Here is a 266-nt window from a genome sequence, read left to right on the forward strand (position 1 = left end):
CGCCCAGGGGTTCAGTGACGTCATCTGTCTGCGCTGCGCGGACACCCGCCCGTGGAAGAAGGAACAGCTTCGCCGCCCTTCGCCTCTTTTGTTGGGCTGCCGCTCCTCCGGAATCATGGCGCCGTCGCTATGGAAAGGGCTGGTGGGCGTCGGCCTCTTTGCCCTAGCCCACGCGGCCTTTTCCGCGGCTCAGCGTAAGTGCAGGGGTGGGGGGACAGCGGCCGCTCCGGTGCGGGACTCCGGGGGCGACGTGTGGGCGCACCTTG

General features: G+C 68.8%; 1 protein-coding gene across 1 annotated transcript in view; it reads left to right on the top strand.

Moving 5' to 3' along the window:
* The first annotated feature begins 6 nt into the window (after positions 1 to 6).
* MMGT1 (membrane magnesium transporter 1) overlaps positions 7 to 266 on the top strand; it is a 10902-nt gene continuing 10642 nt past the window's right edge. Inside the window, exon 1 of the mRNA XM_077774100.1 lies at positions 7 to 194. Within this exon, the coding sequence (XP_077630226.1) occupies positions 116 to 194 (79 nt within the window). The 5' untranslated portion in view covers positions 7 to 115. The remainder of the gene's footprint in view (positions 195 to 266) is intronic.

This window comes from Crocuta crocuta, unplaced genomic scaffold (genome assembly GCF_008692635.1).
Source record: "Crocuta crocuta isolate KB4526 unplaced genomic scaffold, BGI_CrCroc_1.0 scaffold241, whole genome shotgun sequence".
NCBI classification, from domain to species: Eukaryota; Metazoa; Chordata; class Mammalia; order Carnivora; family Hyaenidae; genus Crocuta; species Crocuta crocuta.